The sequence below is a fragment of the Camelus dromedarius genome, chromosome 35 (genome assembly GCF_036321535.1).
Source record: "Camelus dromedarius isolate mCamDro1 chromosome 35, mCamDro1.pat, whole genome shotgun sequence".
Classification (NCBI taxonomy): Eukaryota; Metazoa; Chordata; class Mammalia; order Artiodactyla; family Camelidae; genus Camelus; species Camelus dromedarius.
The window spans coordinates 336,777-361,303 of NC_087470.1; the positions used below are offsets into that span (position 1 = coordinate 336,777).

Consider the following 24,527-nt stretch of genomic DNA (forward strand, 5'->3'; position numbering starts at 1 on the left):
CTTGAAGCCTCCCTCTGTGTCTTAAGCTGCAGCCAAGCAGCATGAAGCCCCCGTCAAGCCTTCGTGGCTAAAGCTCGGCCTTACTGTCACTGCTGGTTTATTCACGGGTGGTCGTAACAAGAAGCCCCTTGGAAGTCACTGAGCAATGTCAGATGGGGGCATTTATCATTCGTGGGCTGGAGCTAGAGGTCAGCAACCTAGTTGTCAGGAAGAGGACACTAGACTGGGAGTCCTGAGAGTGAGGTCCCGCTCTGGGCTCTGCTGTGAGTCACCCTGTGGCCTTGAGCAAATCCGTTAACTCAAATTTCCCATCTGTGATCTAAAGGCATTGAACTAGATTATCTTGAAAGAGATCTTTCAGGTTAAAAAACAGAAACAGAAACAAAAACTCTGAGTCATTCTCTTCAAACAAATGAAATCAGGGTTTCATTTTCTGAAGTGGGTTTGTCAGTGAAAGTTGAAATACCTAAATCCTTCCGGTCTAATAAAAGGGCCAGCAAATGGCTTCAGTGAGTTTACAGAAAAGCAGTTTCAGCAGAAAGCACTTCATGAAGGGAGGAAAGTTTAAATCACTTCACCTAGCCTGTATTTCTTCTGTGAGCTCTGTTTTAACCATGTGCTCAGCATAGAAGCAGGTCCTCTCTCAAAGTTCTAAGAAACCTGGTTTTCTTTTTCTGTCTTGTTTATCTTTGTATGTTGATGCTCATATTTCTGGAAGTTCTTGCAGGAGTTTATACCTATGAGCTGAACATACAACAGCTGAACTTGTCAGAAAATATTTGTATGTTTATACCTTTAAATTTCACCAAGATTATGAACTCAACAGGTATGATTCTGTCTTATCATGATATGTGATTTCCCTGCAAATCCTAAAGAAAATGTGCTGCAGAGCCAGCATTTTCCAGTGGCAAAGGCACTGGATAGGGATTAGAAAAGATTCAGACGAGAGTGGCCCATGGGTGGTACACGTCTCTGCTTTCTGTTTCTATGACCATGGCAGACATCATTAATCAAACATGGCTCTTCTTCCTACAAAGTTTATACACAGACTTCACACAGCATTTGAGGCAGCCATTGCCAATTGATCAAAGATTAAATGTCAGTGGAGAAGCAATTCACTGTTTGGTCTTAGATTCTTGTTATGAGTCAAAATTACACAGTGATTCAAGGCTGATCACTTAAACCTTCTGGACTTCCTTTACCTTCTGTATAAAAACAGTGCGTTATCACTGCCTTGCCTACTCCACAGGACTGTTTCTAAGCATGAAAACATATTCCATGGAGTATGACTTGCCATTTTAAAGTCAAACGAGGGGAGAAATCACTATTTGTAGATTAATTGATCCAAACTTCAGGCCAGCATCATAGGTACTACTACAATTAAGTTAGGAGTGGTTACTACAGATGTCAAACTGTTGAGCTCAGAATGCACTGTAAACTAGGCTCTCTGGGGGCTACGATCTGAGGATGTCTGCCCCACACACCCAGGAAGCCAGGAGGAACCTACAGTCCCGGCCCGAGGTGTCCTCTGTCTCTCGCCATGCATCTGGGTTACATGGGAGAGCTGACTTGTGAGATGTCAAGGCCTTGCTGATAATTCCAGCAATCGATGCTGCCGTCTTAGTGTTCATAGGGCGCTAAGCTAAGCCTTCACAGGTATTGTCTCATTGAACCTTGAATCCAGAACCTTAGGAAGAATGGGCACTGTGTTCTTATTTTCCAGATGTGGGAATAATTTGCCCAGAGACACACAGCCAGTGAGACAGAGCCTGTCTCCAGCCCCAGGCTATCTGGCTCCAAAGCCTGGACTTTTAACCACTTCTTGTCCTTTGTGGACCCCAGAAACTATAAGGATGACTGATCTAAACATTAAAACAAATCAGAAAATGAAGCAGCTCAAGGATATCTTTGATGACTTTAAATAGAAACATAGACACAAATCTGCAAATATCAACCCTGCTATTCTCGAAGCTGTTTCCAGCTACCACCAGTGCCCTCCCCAACATCTATCTACAAGTGGGCTTCTTTAGGGAGACATTCATTTTAACCACATTGTCATTCTCACTTACAGAGGGAAGGTAACAAACTGAATTGAAAAAATATGACCCATGTGACTTGTGTCTGAAATCCATTTCCAAATACATGGAAGTTGCGTGACAGCCTTCTGGGGAAGCAGACCCCAGAGACCTACTTAGAGGAGTGATGTGCTGGGGAAAGCCAGATGAGCTTCTGGAGATGTTGAGCGAGGTTCATTAGTGAGAAAGGTTTGCATCACTCACGGCACCCCCAGCTCTGGCAGATGGGCACCGTGTGCTGAAACCAGTCAGTTTCCAAAAATCAGCACTACACCTTCTTTTGGAGTTGGTTACAGGCAAAGATTGCAGAGTGCATTCTGGGCAGGCTGGGAGGTGGTCGAGGTTGGAGTGAGGAACAGCCTGTCTTGCCTACTCCACAGGGCTGGTTTTAAGGATGCGTGCGTGAAACTCAGTGTGTTAGAGGGTCCGTCCTCTGGTCGGGGCTGGGGGTCAGGAAGGAGTGGAGGGGATGTCAGTTTGTGCCACTCCTCCAACTGACCGTGGGTCATAACCAACCCCCAGGCTTGTGATCTTGCACGAGGAGCAGAGGTCTTGAACAATTCACACTATCATTGTTAGACTTTTTGATTGTTGGTTTTTCCCTAATAGTGCATTTTTATAACAGCTCTTTTCTTTTCCCTTACTTACCTTTGCATAGAAAATACTTTTGCAAGAGCGCATGCTTCAATGCTATGCCCCGTCCATCCCAGTGAGATAGTGCCCTGAGGGCGTTGTGGACAGTCTCATTGACAGTAGGCGCTCCTTAAATGGGAGCTGCTCACTCTGCTTATGCTTCCTGCATGTCACACGAGGATACTGGGACAGAGGGAGGGACTGCCTGGCCAGGGTCTGTGTTCAGCGGTGACTAGACTAGCCCCAGGGTGCCCCACCTCCCCCCAGTCAGAGCATCTCAGTGCCTGGGCCATGCTGTACCTCAGAATACAGCTTCCAGCCCTCCGGGGAGCAGCTGCGGCTGGCCTAGATGGGAAAATGTGTTCCTGGCAGCATGGCCCAGGGTCCACTAATGTAACCAGTGTGTGCAGAGCCCAGACTCGGGCTCGGGGTGGGGCAGGAGGAAGGCACAGATTTGTTCACAGAAGAGCCTACCATCTAAGCACGGAGGAGGGAGGGCAGCCAGGTAAGAAGCTGTGATTGGTGAGAAGGCAGGGCTTCAGGTTGGCAGGAGGTGGGCAGCAGCAGCTCCCATCTGCTGGGAGGGGCCCCGGGCCCCACACAGGTGGCTTTGCACCCCTCCTACCACCAAGCCTTCCGAGGCGGGTGTGGTTATCCCAGTGTTGAGAAAGACATCTGAACACTTAAATTCTGGAGACAGTAAAAGACGTAGCAGTTACTCATCCAGCACATGTTTATTGAGCTTTTCTGTCTGCATTAATGTCCTCAGCACCGGAAATGCTCTGGTGACGAGAGGAGAGCATTCTTGTCTTTTCTTGTCTCAAAGAGCTTAGAATGAAGCCTCAGACACACACACACACATACACACACACACACACACACACGCACCTAAAATTTTTGATATGTGCTAAGGAGGGAAATAAAAGCATGCACTGAAAGATAGTGGTTAAGAAAGTGCTAATTATGTTTAGGGGAGGGGACCAGCCTTAGAGACATCCTCTTTGAGGAAGTAACATTTAAGTGGAGATCTGAGGCAAGTTGGTGTTGACTGTGGGGGAGAGACGGGGTAAAGTCACATGTAAGGGCCCTGAGGCAGGAAGGCTTGGCTTCGGAAAGGAGTGAAAGATCACCAGTCACTGATTTTAGCGCAGAAGTGAGGGACAAAGTGGTGGTAAGGTGAGGCAGAGGCTGATCCCATGGGGCCCCGTGGGCCACGCTGAGGAGTTTGGAGCTTTTCCTTAATGTAGCAGGAAGGGCCACAAACCAGCAGGTGGCATGACCAGATTTGTCTTACAAAGGTAGCTTTAGCTGCTGGTAGAGGATGGATTTGATGGGGAGAGGGCGAGGGCAGGTGGGGGAGTCTGTTACAGGTGGTGGATGATGATGACTTGGTTGGAATGGTGGCAGTGGAGACGGAGAGGAGTGGATGGGTTTGAGATGAGATTTGGAGACTTAACCTACAAAGCTTGACACAGAGAAGAGAGCTGAGCATCCAAGGGGAGGGATGAGGATGGAGTGGGGAGGGGGAGGGGGGAGCAGCTTAGCCTGGCACTGATGGAGGGACAAGCAGTGGGACCATGGCACATCAGTTTCTGTTTAACCCCTGAAGCCCATCTTGACCTGGATGCTGTTGGTGTCTTATTACAGCAAAATGATGGACAGTTCACGGTGATCCAGCTGGTGGGCATGCTCAGGGGCATCGCCGCGGGCATGAAGTACCTGGCCGAGATGAACTATGTGCCCCGGGACCTGGCTGCGTGGAACACTCATCACCAGTAACCTGGTGTGCAAGGTGTCCGGCCTTTCCCGCTACCTCAGGGACGACACCTCAGACCCCACCTACACCAGCTCCTTGGTGAGCCCTTCTGGGTCTTCTCGGGTCAAAGCACGGCCTGAGTGACAGGTGGCTGCACACGGCAGGACATACTGGGAGGGTCTGGGACCTGAATGCACCTGTCCAAGCTGGGGAGCCAGGTGCTGGCTGGGCCATTCATCCAGGAGAAACAGCGGGAGCTGGCTGTCCAGGTAAGCATTTGGGCACTGGCTGCAGCGGTGGGGTCAGGGTCTCCCCTGAAGCCATGCTGCTCCCTGGCCAATGCAAGAGGATGTTTTGGAACATGATTTGGGGGAATTCAAACGTCTGGACAGTGGCATCAGAGACCTCCGCCAGCTGGGAGCGGCTCCGGCGGGGCTGAGCACTGGGGCGCCAGGCGGACTCCCGGCCCCTTCCTCCCCGCCACCCCGCCAGCAGGCAGCTGTGAGCGCCGCCTCTCAGGTCCATGATGCTCGCTCGGCCCAACCCCCGCCACAGCCCTGCAGTGCTAGTCGTCTGTTCACACCATTCGATTCAGAACGTTCACAGGCCCAAAAGAGCTCTGATTCCCTGTCCAATTCCCCCTCCCGGACTCTCCGGCTCAGTGGCTGCACGATCCAGCTCATGACTGAGCCTAGGAAGCAGTCCTGACTCCTCTCTGTGCCTCTCTTTCCATGTCCAGTCCCTCAGCAGCTCCTGTTGGTTTCTATAAACTCTGTCCTTTTCTTTCCATGTCTACTGTGCCCCCACCTGATTCCAAAGCATCATTCTCTGTCACCTGGGCTGTTACTGTTCGTATTTAGTCTCCCTGCTCTCCTTTTGTCTTCTGAAGGCCATTTCCAACAGTGGCCAAAGTGACTGGTCTTCCTACCCACATCCCTGCCACCTATATTCCTTCAGCTTGCAGAGATGATAAATGATTATTACAAAAAACACAGCAATACAGAGAAGAGGAAAGGAGTAACTCAGAAACTACTGTTGCCCTGAAGCAGGGTGTGGTACACATTCCCTAAAAGGCCATAGAGTAAAAATTTTAGGCTTTGCTGCCTAAGAGGCCAAAGGAGGCTATGATGTAGATGATTACAGAACCAGTTAAAATGTAACCCTTTAAAAAATGTGTGAACACCATTCTTAGCCCGTGGGCTGTAGAAAACCAGAGGACCCCACCAGGTTTGGTACCCAGGCCGTGGTTTACCGATCCCTGCATTAAAGCATCAATTTCAGAGGTTAGATGTGGCGGCTTTCAGAGTCTTCTCCTCATTCAAAAAATTGGAAAATATTTACTTTATAAAAATGGGATCATACTGTGCCTATTACTCGGTGTCTTGTGTGTTTCTGGGGCATCCTTCCTCCAGGTTGCTGCTCTGAAATTTGTAAACCTGCACACTCCACCAGGGAGCTGTGGTGCCTGTCTTCCAGCAGCTCACCAGCAATGGGAGGAATCAATATTTAAAGATTTGCTAATCCAAAGATGAATACTGATAACTCATTTTGTTTTAATTTGTATTTTCAACTGACTGCCAGAGATAGTACCATCTTTTTACACAGTTCCTGGGATTCATGTTTCCTCTTTGGTTAATTATCTGTACATGTCTTTATTTTTCTATTGGGTTATTTTCTGCTTTCTTAGAAATTGATAAGAATTATTTCTGTATTAGAGATGTTAACTGTTTGCCTCCCTTATTTGATGCAATGTGTTCTTCCACTTTTTTGGTGCAAAAAATAAAATTCTTTTTTCGGATTCAAAAGAATACAGTTGTGTTTTTGATATTGTTTATGCTATCCTCTGGCTTGCAAAAGTGGTTAATATTCATTTAGTCAAAAGTATGTATCTTGTCCTCTACTTACTGGATTTTCTGGTATATTTTAAAGTTCTCTTCACTCCAGGGTTATAAAATGCTTTTCAAAATTTCCTGTACTATTTTTGGGAGGGTTTTGTTCTATATCTAAATAATTAGTACACCTGAAATTTACTTAGTTTTCCCAAGTTTTTATTTTGAAAACTTTTTGAAGCATTTTGCAAAAGACCACATAGATTCTAGAATCTATACCTTGCCATGTTTGCTTTTTCATGTCAATATCCATTTAATCCACCCCTCTGTCCATCGCTGCATCCTATTTTGTGGATGCATTTCCAGATAAGTTACAGACATTAGTACATATCAGCCCTGAACCCTCCAGCATACATGTCTTTAATGTGAGTTAAATATTTGTTTATAATTCTTTCCTTGTTTAAGGTAAAATGTGCCTATCGAGAAGGTTTCTCTGGATAAGGGGCTCCCTGGAGAGAAACCCAGCCCTCTCTGTTCTGGGCTAGGACCTGTGAGCCCTGTGAGGGCAGGGCCCATGTCTGTTTGTTCATCAATGTATATCAGGGTTACAAGCTAAAAGGCATAGGAACTGGAAAAAAAAAGTGAATGAAGTTTTTGGGTGGGAAAAAGCTAACAGTTGGCAGCAGAAGCAGTAGGGAGGGATTGAGACTGGCCAGCTAAAGGCTGTTATCTCCCACCTGGCAGCATCCTGATTTTTCTAGAAAAGTCAGATAAGTGGATTGTTATAGGAAGCCTCCAGTTGGATTCTTTGTGGCTAATGAAAGTTTTAAAAATACGGTACTAGGATATGCAAATGCTCCATCCAGCTCCCAAATCACCTCTACTTATGCTCAGCGTCAGGTGCAGGGTAGACACAAACAGCAACAGAACTGCGCAGGCAAGCCAGCTTTGTGTGCCGGGTGCTATTTTAGACACTTGACATGTATTCACTCATTTAATCATCACAACCACCTTGGGAGATAGGTGTTCTCACTACCCCTCATTTTCTGTACCAGGGCAGTGAACCGCCACGATGTTAGGTCACTCACCCAGAGCCACTCAGATAGCAAGCCGTGGAGCCAGGATCAGGTCCAGGCAGTCTGGATCCAGAATCGGTGCTTGTAAATGTTGTGCTGTAGTTCCCAAAAAACAAAGGCACCGGCCTTCACAGGCAGACACAGTGTGTGCAGGATAGGAGTGAGGTTGACTTCATCTGACCAGTTTCCAGGTGAGATAAATACCACCCTGAGCAGTGAGGACGGACACCCCCTCTTTCCTTACTTCTGCTGCCATGTTTCTGAGGTCTGGGGTGACTACTGTCCTGTACAGCTTGGCGTCCTGTCCCTTTTAGCATATGTCTTGGATTTTTCAACTTTTACACAAAGTTTTAGAATTTTATTAGAAAGTTTTTGAATGGGATTTTTATAGTTTTTAATAAAACCTTTGTGATCAAAATTTTTAAAAAAGTATAACTTATTTTTAGCATTCCCTTATACTTCTCAAGAGGTATCTTCATTTGAATAGCTTTTTATGATCACCGTCCCAGTGCCCAGCAGAGTGCCTGGCACCTGGCAGACAGTCACTGAACTTATCCAAAAAGTGTTCATTACAATACAGATATTTGTTGATTTTATTGGAATAGCGATGCATTAAGATGAAGATAATGTCCAAGGAGTTAACTTTGTACCATGCTGTTCAGTCTTTGATCGGAGTGTTGCTGGCTTGGGGTTTTAATTTTTTTTAGGAAAAGGAACACAATACATTGTAAAAAAAACAAAAACAAAAACTTTTCCCCAGGTATTCTTTTTTAAGACTCTCACAGCATTACTGTTAAATTTTTATTTTGAAATATGCATACAGAAAATTATTTTTTTAAATAGTTCATTGAGATAAAAATAACATCACCATTACTCTTTTAATATTATGCAGGAAGACAGCCAAAGGGACTGCCTATCCCCATGTAGTGTGTACAAAAAACAGTTTCTGTGGATATTTTTCTATGTGTAAAATGATATGGGCTTTTATAAATATTGTTTCTAACAGCTCTATATTTGTAAATTAATTTGTAATATGAACTGGGACTTTTTTTCCCAAGAAAGCACACTGCATGCTGGAAATCACATGAAATAAACTTCAAGTAGGATGACCTTTGGCCGCCTTTAGGCATTACAAAGAAAAAAAAGTGCACAAATCTTCTGACTGTCCTTTTTGATTGGATTCCTGCATGCTGTTGATTTCTTATTTTGTGGTTGACTTTATTCCTTTGATAACTATGTAAGTGTAAAAAGCTAAAGCTCTAATCTGTTCTTAGAAACAATGAACAGTACATATATGTAAGTTTTAAAATGGTTTTCTCTCTCAGTGAGTCGCTCTTCCTAGAAAAAACTTTGTTTACTACCCCCCCCCAAAAGTGCACAAATCTGAAGTGGACACTGCAGAGTTTTAATGAATGCACCCAACTGTGCAACCCCAAATCCTGTCAAGGTCCAGAACATTATCCTCAGGCCAGGAAGCTCTCTCATGTCCCTCCCCCGCCCCACACCAAGGCACCCACTGTTGTGAATTTTTTCAACCATAGGTTTGTTTTGCCTGTTCTAGAACTCGACGTAAGTCGAATCAGGATGCTCTTCATGTCTGCCTGCTTTCCCTTAGTGGTCTCTGTGTGAGATTCAGTCAGCACTGTGCGTGGACGGAGTTTGTTCTTATTTACTGCAGCATTCCATCATTTGCTTCTCCATTCTCTTGTTGATAGACACCAGGGCTATTCTTAAATATGTCTTTGAATGTGGCAGGACATATAGTCTTACCCTGTTTTCATACAGGTGAATAGATAATTATGCCATCATTTATAAAAGATAGTTTCCATATTTTATTGGACTACATGTCATCCTTGTCGTATGTTAAGTTCCTTAGATCAACTTTGATTCTCAATTCTGCTCCATTGATCTATTTCTTCTTATGCCCAACCATATTATTCTGATTATAAGTTTATCAGAAGTTTTACTATCTGTATTGCTCTGGTTGTAATAATTTTAGCAAGAGTTTTATTCTTTAGGAAAAGTAAGTTATTCATCATTTAAAAAAAATTTCTTGGCTCTTTTCAAATATCTTTTCTTTCAAGAGCAATTTAAGATCGCTTTGTCCAGTTCCAAAACGCACACACATGTATACACTCACATATGGATTTTGCATAGAACTTTATTCTACATTTGGAATGATCAACCTTTTAATGACCCCGAGTCACCTAAATAATAATGTGAACCAAAGACACAGTATGTATGTGCTTTCCATTGGAAGTTTCTTAGGTGGAAATTTCCCCACAGCATTTTCCTGCACGCGTTATTTAGATCATTGGTTGTGGTTTTGTAAATGTTTCTTCTGAATGATAAAGCTTATAAACTCCTCAGCCTAACAGCTTTTGGGATCCTTCACATCTTATCATATTATTCTTCATGCTTTGCCTTTTGTTCAAAATAGAGAAAATGATCATGTGTGTTGACTAAACAATGTATGTTTCTAAAAACACAGTTTATTCACATGAAAAATATTTATTGATCACCTACGAGTACCAATCCTGGACCACAAGCTATAGAGGCACAATGAGGATTGAAAAGAGACAGCATTACTGTTCCTACATTGCTCACAATTGAATAAGGAAAGGGAAGGTGAATCAGACACATACACAAATAAGGGCATAATTGCCGGTTGAGATAAGAGCCCTTGTGTTCTATGAGAGCATGAATAAAACAATAAATAAGAAAAGTAATCTGACTCTATCTAGGGGAATTAAGGAAGGCATCCAGAGGAGGAGATAGTGCTCCAGCAGAGATTTGAAGAATAAGTCATCTAAGTAAATGGGGCAGATTAGAGCACTGAGAAACATAGCAGCACATACAAAGGCCCTGAGGCCAGAGGGAAGATGAAATTTTAGAGGAGCTGAGAGAAGACCTCAGTGCTTGGCATTTGGATAAAGAAGGGGAAAGGGACCTAGGATATCAGCAGCAGTTACATCATGCAGAGCCTTCTGGACCCTTGTGATGGAATTTACAGCCTTAGACCAAGAGGGGTCACTCAAGGGCTCTGTATGTATGTGTGTGTGCACATCATCCAAAAGTGAAGGATTTGCACTTTAGAAAAATAACCTGGTTTTTCTCTGGCTTTCCCTTTCCAATCTCTTCCCTTCCTTCTTTACAAACAAGACAAAAAAACTTTCTTGGCTTTCTTCCTTCTTTCTTTCACCAAAAAGCCATCTGGCAGGCCTAATCAAAGTAGACATCCTGAGTTAGGGAGGCAAGCCCTAGGAGGCACTGAGACCCACGTGGGAGGGGATGGAAACCCAGCCAACTTGGGAGATTAGCTATACACAGGGATACTGAGAAACATATTGGGGAAATGGGAGCTTTTGGAAAAGGAGGTTCGAATATGGAAAGCATGAAAGCTAGAATGAATTACATGGTGTTGAATTGGAATTGGAGCTATCAGTGTGAACTTGTGGTTTTCAATATATAAAGAGATAAAGAAATAAATATGAGGGGAGAATGCCTCAAGCAGTGGCACCTGTGTAGCAAAGAGGTCACCTGGCACTCATCTTGGATTCTATATTCTCTTCTATACTAAAGGCAACCAGGGCTCATTAGAGAAATGACCCCTTCCAGAGTTTGGGCAGGGGAAGTATGAGATGAGTTAGTATATATTTTTGTTCCAGAAAGTAAGAAAGTTTGCAAAGAATGATGGGAATCTGTCAGAAGAACACAATACCCAGCTTGAAGGGCTCCCCAAGGGCCAAATATGAGATAATCTGAGCCTCAAAATATATAATGATTGTAACAGATTATAAACTTTGAATAAGGAATGATGGAGTCCACACTGATATGAATATAAATGAACTAAAGAAATAAAGAAAAGATAAAGCTTTCCCTGAATAGCGTAAAGAATGATGTTATTAGAATATCACTATTTGGCAACCATCGGATTAATAGTTAAGAAACATCAGTGGATGCTAGTACTTGGGGTGAAACTGAGGCGAGAAATGGGGTTTTACATAGCCTCAAAGTATTTCCTCCCAAAACATTTATTACAGAAAAGGAGACAGTAACCTTACAGAGATGTCTGGTCACACCATCTGAATCAAATGATGAGTGTTCACACCACCAATGACAGGGTAAGTAGACATCGTGTGCCCCTTGAGAGGACACAGTGAAAGAACATGGCATTTGAGATACAGTGTTCAAAATGTGTAACTTAGGACTTACCATGAAGAAACATCAGAATAACTGAAATTGAGATACACTCTATTAAATGCCTAACCTATGGTCTTAACATTTCAAGGTCATGGACATTAAGGAGACTGGCAACTGCTCCAGACTGAAGGGCATTAGAGAGGCATGAAAACTGGGTGATACATGTGATCCCTAAAAAGGCGTTTCTGTGATGATTGTTAGAAGTTGGAACGCGGTGTCTGGCTGAGGAGTGTACAGGCAGTCTTTGTAGTATTCTTGAAACTTTTCTAGAGGTTGAAATGTCTCAAAATATTTTTAAAAAACCTTTCCCCTGGCTGACATGTGGAGAATGGATGGGAGCAGCAACAGTAGAAGCAAGTTGTGTCAGGAAGCCACGGGGCAGTGCAGGTGAATGAAGCTCAGAGGGACCCGGGAGAAACATGGAAAACACTTAATAGTGGGTGATGCTTAGGGGTGAGGGTGACAGAGGTCCAAGGATAACACCTGTATCTGGCCTGTGTCTCTGGGCAGATGATGGTGCCATTCTCTGAAAAGGGGGATGCTGGAAAGGAACTGATTGGAAGAATAGAGGGGTTGGGAGTAAATTGTGGGTTTTGTTTAAAGCAGTGTTTCTCAAATTTTGGTGGGTATCAGATTTACCAGGAGAGCTAAAAAGGAACCCAGGGGCACAGACTCACTGAAGTAGAATATGGTCTGGGCCTTTGCCTTCTTGCCAAGATTTCCCAGGTGATTCTGATACAAAACTTCTGATGAAGACACTTGCTTAGAATATTTTGATGTTTATGTGCTGGTAGGATACCCAAGCAGAGCTGCTGAATAGGCAGCTGGACACACGGGTTTGGAGCGTGGAGAAGAAGTCCGAATGAAGACGTATATTTAGGAGTCTTTACACTGATGAATCAGAATGGGGTGGGGGTGGTAAATGTACTTGACTTGGAAGAGGATAGAGTGACAAAGGGCACCATTCTGAGCATGAAGAAGCCAAACACTGATCAATACAAATGTATATAAAGTAGGAGGCATGGATGCCTGGCTGTCCCTTCCCTCCAGAGAGGCAGTTACTAAGAATTTGATGTAACTCCTACCCCCTCATTTTGCAGAGCAGGGATCCGAGGCCTAGAGAGGTCAAATGAGTCACTCTGTCACATAGCTTGTGAGTGAAGCTTTGGCCCTTCTGTCCAGGCATCCAGACTCTGAGTCCAGCGCTCAGGACATCTTGGCTCCCTCTCCGGCCCCACAGTGTGCCTGACTCCCTCCCCAACATGGGTCATTTGTGATGTCCCAGAAAGCCTATTTCTCTGTCTTTTCTCCCCTTTTCCTCCCAAAGACCCAGCAAAGGGTTGTATTTAGAGTCCAAGTCAGCTGTCATCTTTCTCAGTTGGCTCTGCTGGCCTTGGGTTGATGTACATGGAAACCAGGCCATATTGTACCCACCTCCACCCCATCTTTAGACAGTGGTGGGCAGGCTATTAACTTTCATATATCTATTGATTTTCTTCAGCTCTACTTCTTTACATTTTTTATGGTTACTCTAGAATATATATATATATATATATATATATATATATATATATATAAACACATACATAATGTATTGTACATGTGTATATAATATTATATATGTATAACGTATTATATACGTACGTCGTATACATGTATATATGTAGGTGTTTTGTTTTTCAATTTTTCACAGTCTACTTAGGGTTAATATTGTAACACTTTATGTAGAACACGGAACAACATAATCAAAACATACAGGTCCATTTACCACCCCCATCCCCGCTGCCCTTTATGTTATAATATTCATATGTCCCACATGACAATCTTACACTTTTTCCTGTAAGCATTCATATATATTTTAAAGATAGTAAGAGGAAAATATTTTATACTTACAATAGTTACTGTTTCTCCTGCTCTTCCTTCATTCTTTAAGATCCAAGGATTCCTTTAGTCTGAAGAACTTCCTCTAGTATCTCTTGTCATGCAGGTCTTTGGACAATATATTCTCTAAGTTTTCCTTTATCAGAGAAATGTCTGTATTTTCCATTCACTCATGAAAGATAGTTTTGTTGGATATACAAGTCCAGGTTTGTAGTTTTATTTTTTCTTTCAGCATTTTAGAGACGTTTCATTGTCTTCTGGTTGCCATGGTTTCTGATGAGGAGTCTCAGTTACTTGAATCATTATTCTGAGATAGATATAGATATAGCTATAAAGACACACTGATTTTTCTCTGGCCACTTTCCAGATGTTCTCATTATCTTTTGTTTTTAGCCTGACTATGATGTGCTTTTTTTTTCCCCCAATATATCTTGTTTGAGATTCTCTAAGCTTCTTAAATCTGTAAATCTACGTCTTTCACTGTTAGTTGGGAATTTTTCAACCACAATTCTTCAAATATTATTTCCTGTCCCTTTCCCCCTCCTTCCAGTACTATAGTTACCTTGTGTAGATCTTGAGAAATTGTCCCGCAGTTCCTCAGGCTTTGTTCATTATTTTCCCCATTTTTTCCTTTCCCTCAGATCTATGTTTAAATTCATCGATTCTTTCATTTGCCATCTCCATTCTGCTAAAAAAGAAAAAGTGCCTCAAGAGACTTTTTTTCTGATCTTGTATATTTTAGCTCTATACTTTTTCTTTTATAATCTCTTTTTATACTTTCTAACTCTCAGCTGAGTTGTGTTATCTTTTTATTCATCATAAGCATATTTTTCTTTCTGTCATTGAACATAGCCATAATAAGTCTGGGTCATCCTCAGGTTGGCATCTTCCTTTCCCCATGAAAATGGGTCACATTTCTCTGACATTTATAAGGACAAAGCTGATCTTCGAGGCAGAAAACATGGTTTGAGTCCTGAGTCAGCCAATTAGTAACTTGGGGTAAGAGTTACTTTACCTCTTTGATGCTCTGTGCCATTATTTGTCAAATGGGAATAAGATATGCTACTTGGTCTATATCACATGACTATTGTAAAGATCAAAGGAAAAGTATTATATTGAAAGTGTTTTAATAAAATTCTACACTCCTATAAAATGTAACAAAAGAAAAGTTACTATAAAAGCTGATGACCTAGAATAAATCATTCTGGATCTTGGTAAAACACTTTTACCTGATTTAGGGGGAAAAATCTGTTCCAATAATATATAACATGCCAAATGTAATTAGCAATGAAAGGGACTAGTTCCATCCAGTTAATAATGCAAGTGGTGGGATTTTGCATTAAAATCTAATCAATGTAATATGTACATAAAGAGCACAAACTTGGATGGCAGTGAGACTGAAATGTAAATCTGGCTCTGCTACATCACCTGGGGGAGGTTATGAGCCTCAGTTTTCTAATCTGTTAAACAGGGATAAGAACCTACCTCTTAGTAAGATTGTGAAAATTAGATGATATTAAATATGTAAAGTGCCCAGCAGAGCAGTTGGCACCCAGTGGCTACTTGATAAATGCCCATTTGCTCTCTTCTCCCCTGAAGCTCCTTATAAAAATGGGAATGGAGATATAGCTTGTTCTCTTACAGTGACTGTTTCTTCAATGAAAACTCATTCAGTAGATGGCTGGTGAATGAAGGAATGACGTCAGGATAACGTGGAAGGGCTACAGTTCTCATATGATCTTTCCCAACATAGTCATGTCATAAAACCATCAGGGGCAAGGCTGCTTACATTTAAAGAGGAAGCCTTAGCATCATAAGAAGAACGTAAGGAGACTGACAAGCTGAACATTGACAGAAAGGCCTTTCTTTAGTGCAAATAGTGGCTGGTTTAGTGGTTTCCAGAACCCACTCTTTTCTGGTGAAGCTGAAAGCAAAACTGAACAGACTGGAAGCATTTCCTTTATGTTAAACTACATTTTCTTGACAAAGATGTCTATATTCGGGCTCAGATTTCTAATTTTAATGAAACTGATCTCTTTGAGACAGGAATGCCCCCAGGACCTCTATCTCCAAAGAAGAGGCACAAAATCCAGGATTTTGACTACAAAGGAGCAGCTGACTGATACACTGGTCCAAATGCAGGTTTTAATTTACCTGTGCTGCTATTTTTATTAGGATTGTTGTGTTTTTGTTACATTTTGAGCAGTCTTCCTCAAACGTGTTTTTTTCCCCGTAGTCTCTGCTATTTTATTGTGCTATTTTGCAGAGTAAAGTTTTCCCCCCTATATGTATAGCATTAGAGCAGAAAAGCCTGTATTGGGAAATGAGAGTTCACTCAGTCACCTCTAGGAAGCATGTGCTCCTTTAGACATAATACGTAGTTGAACCATCAGTAGGCCTAACCATCTAAGACAGGGAGTATTTTTAGAATTTTTAATAAGGTCAAAATTAAAGCAATTATGTTAGAATATATATGTGAATCAAAGGAAGGAAAAAGGTGAGTCACTAGAATGCCTTTTTACCCATGTGGTCAATAACGCCAGATTCACATCCTAGGGTTTGTAGAAATTGGGTTGGGGCACTGCTGGGGTGATGGGGAGACCAGGCTTCAGGCCACCACCAGACATCCACCACAGCAGCTCCTCCCTTCTGTGTTAGCTGAGGTTTTACTAAGGTTCCCTTCAAGCAAGGGTTTTGCCACTACAAGTACACTATGTGAAGACTCTAGGTCATCAGCTTTGATGGCAGTGGCTCATTTTACGTGGTCAACATTTCTATTCCACCAATCATACTTTTTCCAGGCCTGGAAGAGACTCTACAGACCATGTCCAATATTGGTCTTTAAGGAAGATTCAGGGAAATTTTATATTATTTTAGGAGCTTCGAGTCTAGGCTCTTGTCCATGCTGTGTTTACTCACTGCCCACAATTGAAGCCATGCTAGGCGTGCTTGGGGCGCTCCTCATTGGCGTCTCTGTAAGAACAGCTTCAAAAGGAAATGCCATTGCTTGGTCAGAGAACTCCTTTACATATCCAATCAAGTGAAAAGGAGATTTTAAAGAACTGTTTAGATACATTTCTCTAAAAAATTTAATGAAGACGTCTAGACCATGAATAAGATTCTTAATTTTGTCCAAACCAATCCTGATGAGAAGTACCTGCCTTCCGGGACCTGTGGTCCAAGGCTGGGTTTTAGCCATCACATCTCTTCTGTCTCCTAGAGCTTCAGGCTGGAACATATCCAATGACCTTAACGTATTTTTAAAAGAATACAGTCACTTTTTAAAAATTATATAGAACATTCTTCCTTTGAGGTTTTTCTGGTGATCCTTACAATCAGGTTCAGGTTCTACATTCTTGGCCATAACCTGACATAAGTGGTGTGCGTCCTTTAGGGTATCACATCTCAGGTCACGAGATGTCCATCCACCCCTCATGGGAGTTATTGATTTTGATCACCCAGTTGAGGTTTTCCCCAAGTTCCCCAACGTATATTTACATGCAGTATGCATTACATATTTTTTCACTTGTGGCTGATAAGCAGTCTACAGGAAGACAGGCTATGTGAATATCCTGTTCTTCAAAATCCCTCACCCCCAGGTTTAGCAGCCACAGATGATTCTTGTCTGAACCAGTCTGTATTATCATGGCTGCTAAATGACGTTTTCCAACTCTAGCCACCAGGCCAGCACTTGTCATTGACAAGGGAGTATTATGAATAATAGTTCTATAACCCAATCAAATGTTCCTTTGTCCTGCTTAGAAAGTCAACCTAAAAATATTTTGAAGATCACATTCTCTATGATTTTTTTTCCCTGGAACTTTGGGAATGACCTTTAGCCAAAGATATTAAGGTTCTCATCTGATAATTTGAAAGAAATTGCATTAAATCAGTAGAATTCTTTGGGTTGTATGTCCATTTTAATAATATTAATTCTTCCAATCCAAGAGCATTGGATATCTTTCCATTTCTTTCAGTCATCTTTAATTTCCTTAGTCAGTGTTTTGTAGTTCTCCATGTGTAACTCTTTCACTTCCTTGGTCAGATTTATTCCTAAGTATTTTATTTTTTGGATGCAATTTTAAAATGGATTGTTTCTTTTCTTTTCTGGTATTTCATTGTTAGTGTATAGAAATGCAGTTGGTTTCTGTATGTTAAACTTGTACTGAGATATTGTTATGAAGGAATAATTTTAGATGCCATCATGATGAATTCTAATAAGATCCACAGGAGACTCTCAGCTGGACTGAATGTTTCTCCTGTCCTTGATTCTTCCTTCTTCCTGTCTCATTTACCTTTGCTAAACTTGGGTTCTACTGGTGAACAGGTACCTTCAGGGGAAAGATAGATATTTCTCAAACTTCTTTTTCTTTCTAGATTAAAATTAAAAACACATTAACTGAATACTTACTATGTGGCAGACATATGTTAGATTATTTCATTGAATTCTCACTCTCAGTGAGAGAGATGATGTTTTTCATGATTGATGAAAAATAAACCAGCTGAGAGATTAAATAACTTGCCAAAATCACTCATGCCAGTAAATGGAGAATCTCAGAGGGGAATTCAGTTCATCTTGATTTCAAGCCCAGCACTCTTTCCACTGCTGTACAGGTACAGCGTATTCACCGCTCAAGCATAATCACTCAAGAATTGAAAGCTACACTCAAACCATTTATCTTTAATTCAGCACGGACAGTTTTTAATCTCAGTTGCACTACATTTTCTTTGCACCTGTCCCCATATGTGGAAGATTCATATATCTAAGTCTCCATCTGCAGTATTTCACCCATTTCTCTTCCTGAATGACATATTTCTAGTGCACAACTGGATTTATTATTTTTTTTTTGAGCACTGAACAAGCTTCTTTTGCCAATGTTATCATTTCCTTTTTGAAACCATGAGCTTATTTTTGATCATTCCCTCAATCATTTCGCAAATAATTCTTGAGCACCTGTTACGACTTTTCTACCTCTTATATGCAATTGACCATTGGAGTTTATCTTTGTTTAAATCTATGTCCTTTAATCTTTGATGTGACTATTCAGTTTGACATTTCCACTCAGTTCCTAGCTCACTGCTTCCTACAGCCCACCCCTATATTAGTGCAGTAGCCTTTGGCCAGTATCCCTGCCATTAATATACCTTGGGGACTATTGCCACCCTCTTCTATTAAACATCTAAATCAATTTAGGTGTTTAATTCACACACCACCTCTGTGGGGATGCCTTCTTTTGCCTCCCAGGACTAAACTAGTTAGCCCAAAGCACTCTATTCAATACTTAAAAAAAAGATTTTTAAAAGATTACTTTAAAAGAAACTTAGCAAATTGTTATATTGTGGTGATCATAAACATAAACTTACTGGAAAACAAACAAACAAAAAACAACTAAAAAACCCCACAAAACTCCTAATAACATTTAAATGTGTTCTTATGACTTTGGATACATTTTCCAATGATAGCCCTGTTACTGGATTAAAACATTGCTGTATCTCAATCTACATAAAGTTGGAGAATATGAGCTCCAGAGATCTGTCCAATTACTCTAAAAGTAACACTACGGGTGCCAATGGCATTGACACTGAAGATGAATGTGAGAATTAAAAATAAACAACACTTTAAAATTAACATGTTACATATTCGTTTCATTAACTATGTTAAAATACAAGAATATAGGTCTATTGGTAAACCTCATAACATAAGTAAATATTTATGTCATTCTATCATTAAATGCTTGAGGCAGCCAAAAATGCTTTTATTTTTGTTTTTACCATTGGGATATTTGAGTATTTTCCTATGTTAGGTGATGTCCTTTATTTGCATATATGTGGAATCTTGACAGTCCTGAGGAAGAAAATCACTTCTCATATTCCCTGTCCCCATTTTGACCCAGGATAATGCGATAATAACAAACAAGCAGGACCAAGGATGGAGAGCTTACTGTGAGTTAAACATTGTATGTTCATTATTTTATTTTATTCTCACAACAACTCCATGAAATATGTACTGTAATTAACACCATTTCATAGATAAGAAAGCTAAAACAGAGTGAATAACTTGATGTAGGTCCCATCACTAGGAAGTAAAGAGATGCGATGCGGCCCCAGGTCTCTCTAACTGTAGACCTGAAGGTTTTCTCTACTGTGCTGTGTTACTGTAGCATTTACAAAATTAAACATCCTGAGAGGGTCCTGGAAATTTCAACCAAGTGGAGATACTTTGAAAGTCTGACATTAAGATTAAATTTGTGAATCTGTAAGGTTTTGGATTGTCCAGCAAATTTGGAATTAATATTCTATCGGTTTCAGAAATGTCCTTGATGTTTATAACACTGTCTCTTGTATCACCAGGCTTTCTCTCACAAACCTTCTTTAGTTTCCTTATTAAAATTCGGATTCTAATAACCAACATGTTTTTCTAATAAAACAATGGGCATGAGCGTTCAAGAACATGTCAAAAATGCTTAGCCCTCTGGAACCAATTCTTTTTGGTTGCAAATCCCTTTCCACAAAGAAACATAATATGAGTTAGTTCTTTCACTTGTCAAATGTCATATCTGAAAATAAAGAGATGTCATTTTCCAAATGAAATTATACCTGATATTTAACAATTTCTGGCCTTAGTTTATAAACAGATTATACACATTAACCAGTTCTCTTAATTATCTCCAGCCTATTTATTCTTAATGGAGGGGAAAGTGTTAACCAGACCGGTTAATAAGCTTTCTGGCTCTTCTAGTAACGAGCAGAACTCCTTTAATTTTGGTATCCCTGCAGCAATCTATACCTGTTTTTGAAAATGAAAGAATAAGTGAAGGCTTTAAAAATAGATTTCCAGGAAACTTTAATACACATTTCTAACATTAATGAAAGTATAAAGAAAAGAATTCTCTAAGATGGGATCTCACACACACTACTCAGAGACATCACATACTTCAAAGTAAACAATATGAAAAACAAACATCAGATCTGAGGTCTGGAAATCCCTGGGTGAGCACTGAGCAAACATAAACACAACGCCATTCTGGATAACGTGTTGTCTTAGGAGTTCTCTTGTCGTGAAGTTCTACACAGTGTATCACACTCTTCATAAAAAAGTGTTTATTTTTGATGTAGCTATCATTTAGCATACAATTATAAGTATAAATATATTAAAATTCTTAGACACTTCTGAGTCTATTTCAGGCCAAAGGGAAAAAAGGAGAAGGAGAAGTTTGCACTGATTTAGGTGAAGATCTGTACAGTGTGTTGGGAATTGCTATTCAATTTGATGGTTGAGTAGCACTCATTTTCTGTGGCTAACTATCAACTGGGTTTTGTGGATGGAATTTCATTATGCTATGACAGCCAAAATTATATTTTTACATTATTAAATACAATGCATTGCAAGATGCCATTTTAAGAGTTATATATCCATCATAAGATAAAATGAATAATTAAGAAAAGAAACAATTTTCCAAGAGCCCATATCAGAAGAAAATAAAACAGCTATCTTAGTTGTTGATTTTTTAGTGCATCTTCAAACCTATTGAATCCTGATGCGGTAGAAAAAACCCTGAGTTTACATTCAACTCCCAATGTTGCAACTGCAGATTTGTGGTAACTTAACTTTTTAAGTTGGCTTATATATCTATAACATGAGATAGTGATATTTCTACCACATGATTGGTGGCAAAATTAAATGAGGTAGCTTGGGGAAGTGTCTATGCATAGTGCTTAGCATAGGACAGGCACTCAACAAATGTTGAAAAGGAGAGGTTACAACTGACACCACAGAAACACAAAGAATCATTTCTATCACTATGAACAATTATATGCCAATAGTATAGACAACTTAGAAGAAACGGACAAATTCCCAAATGTACAATATCCCAAGATTCAATTAAGAAGAAATAGAAAGTATAAACAGACAAGTTACTAGTATAAAATTAAATCAGTAATCAAAAAAAAAAATCCCAAGAAACAAAAGTTCAGGATCAGACAGCTTCACAGGTGAAACCTATTCCTCTCAAACTGTTCTTAAAAATTGCAGAGGAAATTACACTTCCAAACTCATTCTATGAGGCCAGGACCACCCTGATACTAATACTAGACAAAGACACCACAAAAACAAAACAAAACAAACAAACAAAAAACTTACAGGCCAATATCATTAATGAACACAGATACAAATATCTTCAATAAAACATTGGCAAACCAAATTCAACCATACAGTAAAATGATCACACACCATGATCAAGCGGGATTTATCCCATGGATTTAAGAATGGTTCAGTCTTTGCAAGTCAGTCAATGTGATATCCCAGATTAACACATTGAAGAACAAAAATCATATGATAAACTCATAGATACAGAAAAAGATTTTGATAAGATTCAACATCCATTTATAATTAAAAACCCTAACAAAGTGAGTAAATAGGAAGCAAGTCTCAACATAATAAAAGCCATGTATGACAAGTCCACAGTTCACATCATACTCAATGGTGAAAAGTTGCTGACGTTTCTCTGAAGTCAGGAGCCAGACAAGGATGCCCACTTTGAACACGTTAATTCAACGCAATATTGGAAGTCCTAGCCACAGTAACTAGACAAGAAAAAGAAATCAATCCAAATTGGAAAGGAAGAAGTAAAGCTTTCACACCTGTTTGCGGATGACATGACACTATGTTTAGAGAATCCTAAAGATGCCACCAAGTAACTATTAGAAGTCACCAATTAGTTCAGTAAAGTTTTCCGATACAAAATTAATATACAGAAATCTGTATATCTATTGCATTTCTACTCACTAGCAATGAGCTATCAGAGAGAGAAATCAAGAAAACAAGCCCATTTACAATTGCATCAAAAAGAATAAAATACCTAGGAATAAATCTAACTAATGAGGTGTGAGACCTTTACTCAAAAAAACAAAACAAAACAAAAAAACACACCGAAACTATAAGATACTGTTAAAAATTTGAAACCAACATAAACAAATGGGAGGATATACTGTGCTTATGGATTGGTAGTCCACAGATTCAATGCAATACCCACCAAAATACCAATGAAGTTTTTTCACAGAACTAGAACAAAACCTAATATTTGTATGGAAACACAAAAGATCTTAAATAACCAAAACAATCTTGAGAAAGGAGCAAAGCTGGAGATATCACACTCTTTGATTTCAAACTATATTACAAAGCTACAGTAACCAGAACAGTACGGTACTGACATAAAAACAGACCCATACCCATAGTTGAAATAGGATTGAAAGTCCAGGAATAAACCCAACCTAAAATGATCAATTAATCAATGACAAAGGAGGCAAAAATGTGCAATGGCAAAAAGACAGCCTTTTCAACAAACGGTGTTGGGGAAACTGAACAGTTACATGCTAAAGAATCAAACTGGACTATTTCTCACACTATATATAAAAATAAACTCAAAATGGATTTATTTTACTTTATTATTGAAGCATATTCAGTTTACAGTGTTGTGTCAATTTCTGATGTACAGTCAAAGTCAATTTAAATATAAGTACTGAAACCATAAAACTCCTAGAAGAAAACACAAACAATACACTCTTTGACATCAGTCTTATAAATACTTTTTTTTGGATCTGTCTTCTCCAGAAAGGGAAACAAAAGCAAATATAATGAAAAGGGACCAAATCAATCTAAAAAGCTTTTATACAGAGAATGAAACTATAATCAAAACAGAAAGCTGCCTACTGAACGGAAGAAGATATTTGCAAACTTCATGTCTGATATGGGACTAACACCCACAACATACAAATAACTCATACAGCTCCACATGGATAAAAACAACAAACTCATTTAAAAAATGAGCAGAGGACATGAATAGTCATTTTTCCAAAGAAGACATATAAATGAGCAACTGGCACATGAAAAGATGCTCAAGATCACTAAGCATCAGGGAAATGCAAATCAAAACCACAATAAGATATCAACTCACAACTTTCAGAATGACTGTCTTCAAAACAAGATGAAATAACAAGTGTTGTTAAGGATGTGAGAAAAGACAATCCTCATGCACTGTTGCTGGGAATGTAAAATGGTGCAGCCACTGCGGAAAACGGTACAGAGATTCATAACAAAAATATTAAAATAAAACCATATCATGTAGGATTTCCACTTCTGAGTATTTAAAAAAGAATGAAAACACTAATTGGAAAAGGTATATGCATTTCTATGTACATTGCAGCATTATTTAAGATAGTCAAGACATGGAACCAGCCTAAGTGCCCATCAATAGATTAATGAATAAAGAAGATGTGATATATATATATATATCCCTAACCCTAACCATATCTATATATAGCAGATTATTACTTTGCCATAAAAAAGAAAGAAATCTTACCACTTGTGACAATATGGATGGTCCTAGAGTGTATTATGTTAAGTGAAATAAGTCAAAGAAAGCAAACACCATATGATTTCATGTATAGGTGGGATCTAAACAACAAAAGAACTGGTCAAACATAACAAAAAAAGAGGCAGTCATAGATACAGACGGTTGCAAGATGGAAATAGGTGGGGAGATGAGAGAAATAGATGAGGGAGATTAGGAGGTACAAGTTACCAGTTATAAAATAAATGAGTCACTGGTATGAAATCTACACTGTGCGGAATATAGTCCATATAAATATGATGCCTTTGTGTGGTGACAAATGATAATTAGACTTATTGTCGTGTTTATATTATAATGTACAGAAATATCAGATCACTGTGTTGTGTATTAAGAACTAACATAGCATTGTAGGTCAATTATACTTCAAAACAAACAAATCATTAAAAAGATCACATTTGTGGTTATTAGTGGTGGGGGCTTGGGGAAGGAGGAATGAAGATGGTCATAAGATACAAGTTTCCAGTTATAAGATAAATACGCACCAGAGAAGTAACGCACAGCGTGGTAAGTACAGTGAACACTGCTGTATGATATATATGATAATTGTTAAGGGAGTAAATCCCAAGACTTCTCATTATAAGGAAATTTTTTTCTTTTATTTTGTATCTCTATGAGATGACGGATGTTCGCTAAATGTATTGTGGTAGTCACTTCATGATGTTTGT

The 24,527-nt window shown here is 39.9% G+C and overlaps 1 protein-coding gene across 3 annotated transcripts in view; it reads left to right on the top strand.

Annotated features, from left to right (window-relative positions):
• LOC135319937 (ephrin type-A receptor 8-like) overlaps positions 1-6,227 on the top strand; it is a 44,092-nt gene extending 37,865 nt beyond the window's left edge. For all 3 annotated transcript variants that reach the window (XR_010379012.1, XM_064482271.1, XM_064482270.1), the window contains one exon: positions 4,356-6,227. Coding sequence is in view for 2 of the 3 variants with exons in the window: in XM_064482271.1 (XP_064338341.1) it covers positions 4,356-4,487 (132 nt within the window). In the remaining variant the exon portion in view is untranslated. The remainder of the gene's footprint in view (positions 1-4,355) is intronic.
• The last annotated feature ends 18,300 nt before the right edge of the window (positions 6,228-24,527 follow it).